The 2,427-nt window shown below is 40.6% G+C and overlaps 1 protein-coding gene across 1 annotated transcript; it reads right to left on the reverse strand.

The window, feature by feature from the left end:
* LOC109820304 (late embryogenesis abundant protein 7-like) lies at positions 333–1,493 on the reverse strand. The gene is made up of 3 exons (XM_020386434.1): positions 1,355–1,493; positions 896–1,162; positions 333–741 (listed from the first exon to the last, which is right to left on the reverse strand). Exons 1-3 carry the CDS (start codon positions 1,412–1,414, stop codon positions 619–621), a joined length of 450 nt encoding a protein of 149 aa, XP_020242023.1. The 5' UTR covers positions 1,415–1,493; the 3' UTR covers positions 333–618.

Here is a 2,427-nt window from a genome sequence, read left to right on the forward strand (position 1 = left end):
ATTTAAATTTTTATTATTAAAATCGACCCTTTTTTCTTTTATTTACCAAAACCGACCTGATTTCTTAATTAGCGGCTTAATCACATTCCTAATTAGTCGGGTTGCCAACCCCAACTATTTAGGATATTAATTTTTAGGGTTTAAGACTTCTAATTAGGGTTTAAGACTCTCCTAAATAGTCGGGGTTGGCAACCCCGACTAATTAGGAATGTGATTAAGCCGCTAATTAAGAAATCGGGTCGGTTTTGATAAATAAAAGAAAAAAGGATCGATTTTAATAATAAAAAATTTAAAAGGGCTAAAGTGAAAAATTGTTCTAGAACATTAGATAGTTTATGCTACTCCACAAGTACTTTATTCAATCTTCCCAAATCTAAACCCTCTCTAAACCCCACAAGACGGAGCTAAAGGGCATCACTAAAAGCGTGCGAATTAAGTACCCAGAAAAACATCAGAAATTCAGAAAAGACAAAACAAACTACGTACTACAGCCTTCTCCCTAAAAACCAAGGCAAATTCGAACACATAGAAACAGCCCACACGCTATATATCACAAGCACAAACGCATGAGCTAAGCAAGTTAACCCTAAACCCTGATAGCTAGCTAGCTCGCTGCGTTTAGTCCTTCCTCCCATAAGTTCCAGTGCTCTCATCCCTGCCTGTGTCCTCTCCTCCCATCCCAAAAGTGTGCTTCACCGCATCGGCCGCCCCCTGCGCTGCACCCTTCACTTGCTCTCCGGCCTATACATCGATAAAAATGAAAAAAAAAGAAAAATAAATTAAAACAAAATGGTTAATATGTTTGCGCGAAGTGTTAACTTCAAAACAACGATGCTACACAGGTCTACCGATCCATAGTCGTTCACGGTCGAACTTGGATGCTTCGACTACTTACGGATTGGAAGAAGCTTCCGGTCTTCTCCTTGCCGACCTGTGCAGTGTCACGGGCACTCTGAGCGGCATGAGACGCCTTTTCCTTCGCCGCTTCAGTCTTGTCCCTCATGAAACCTCCGGTCTGCTCTTTCCCCTCGTAGGTTCGATCCTTGGCCGATTGAGCCGTGTCCGCTGCCTTGTCCCTCGCCGACTGAGCAGTCTCCTGCGTCTTCGACATCGTGGCGTCCTTAGTCTCCCGTCCCTTCTCCGTCATCTGACCAGCCTTCTCCTATATATATATAAACATTAGGATAACCATAAGTCTGTACCAATCCAAAGCCTTGAGTTACAATTGGGCATATAATATATTCAGACTGGTGTGCTACTAACGTGATACATACCAAAATTAATTAAGAAGATATATAGTATTTTGTCCCACAACAATCAAGAAAATATATAAGCATTTGTTATAGTTAATTACCCGAGCTTGGCCTCGGGTCTCAGCAGCGTTCTGGCGAGCTTGCTGTTGGTGGGATGCCATTGCTTGAGCTTGTAATTGAGATTTTCTGACTAAATAACGTTTGATATCGCAATTGCCTTTGTGACTGTGGAAGTTTATTTCGATAGCGATGAGGAGCTAGCTAGCTCGGACTCGTGAGCCACTTATAAGATGCGTGGGTGGCTTACCTCAAAAAAAAAAAAAAAAAAAAAGAAGAAATGGGTGGGTGGAGTGGGCATGTGACGCGTGTAGGTTTGTTTGGGCACGTGGATGTACACGCGTTGGGCTCAAAGGTGGATAAGGGGATGGCGTTGGGACTTGGGAGTTGGGGTGTTTGACGCAACGCTCGGACGTCTTGAGCTAGGGAAGAGTTGGTGAATTAAAAGCTCATCTTCTTGTTAGGCTTAATTAGGCCCGATAGTGAGTTAGAGGCCAGACATGACACTGGGTTGGGCTAGTCGTAAATCTTAGTTCTAGTTGCTAATGGGCCTTGGTTCTTTGGCCCATCAACATAAAGCAGCATGTCGACCCGATTTTTACGGCGCGACGGAAATGCCGTGGCATTGCAATGCTCGTCAATTGTTCCGTGGATAGGAAAGTATAGTGCAAGAAGAAAATATCTAAAATAAAGAATTTGAAAGAAATTCTGGTCATTCTAGAGTAAAATCATGCATACTGGAATAATGATTAATATAAGTTGTTACATTTCTCAAGCTGAAGGATCCAATAGTGAAAATAATAATATGGATGTGTAAATCTTATCAAGGGCACCATATAGTATAAATGTTGATATGCTTCGTAATCTGATGATTTAGCGAGTAGTACTCAAATTCAAAAAAGAATATATAGTATAAAGAATAGAAAGCTAAACTAACTTGTAAGAGAGACCAGAAGCTAAACTGTCTTCTTTTGCATTGGAAATCCCGTAATCTAGAAGAAAATAATGAAAATTAGTTGATAACTAAATAATAAAAACAATTAATCGATTGACGAACATGAAGTTTATTTGGTCAATACCTCACCAGAAATAAATTTTAAAAAAGAATGTTTCGATA

Source organism: Asparagus officinalis, chromosome 8 (genome assembly GCF_001876935.1).
Source record: "Asparagus officinalis chromosome 8, Aspof.V1, whole genome shotgun sequence".
Lineage (NCBI taxonomy): Eukaryota > Viridiplantae > Streptophyta > Magnoliopsida > Asparagales > Asparagaceae > Asparagus > Asparagus officinalis.

Bases quoted from the DNA above. Each gene is read 5' to 3' on its own strand.
- LOC109820304 (XM_020386434.1), bottom strand. From the start codon at position 1,414: ATGGCATCCCACCAACAGCAAGCTCGCCAGAACGCTGCTGAGACCCGA. The intron at 1,163-1,354 runs GTAATTAACTAT...ATATATATATAG, and splicing joins AGACCCGAGGCCAAGCTCGG to GAGAAGGCTGGTCAGATGAC. The intron at 742-895 runs GTAAGTAGTCGA...ATCGATGTATAG, and splicing joins CCGGAAGCTTCTTCCAATCC to GCCGGAGAGCAAGTGAAGGG.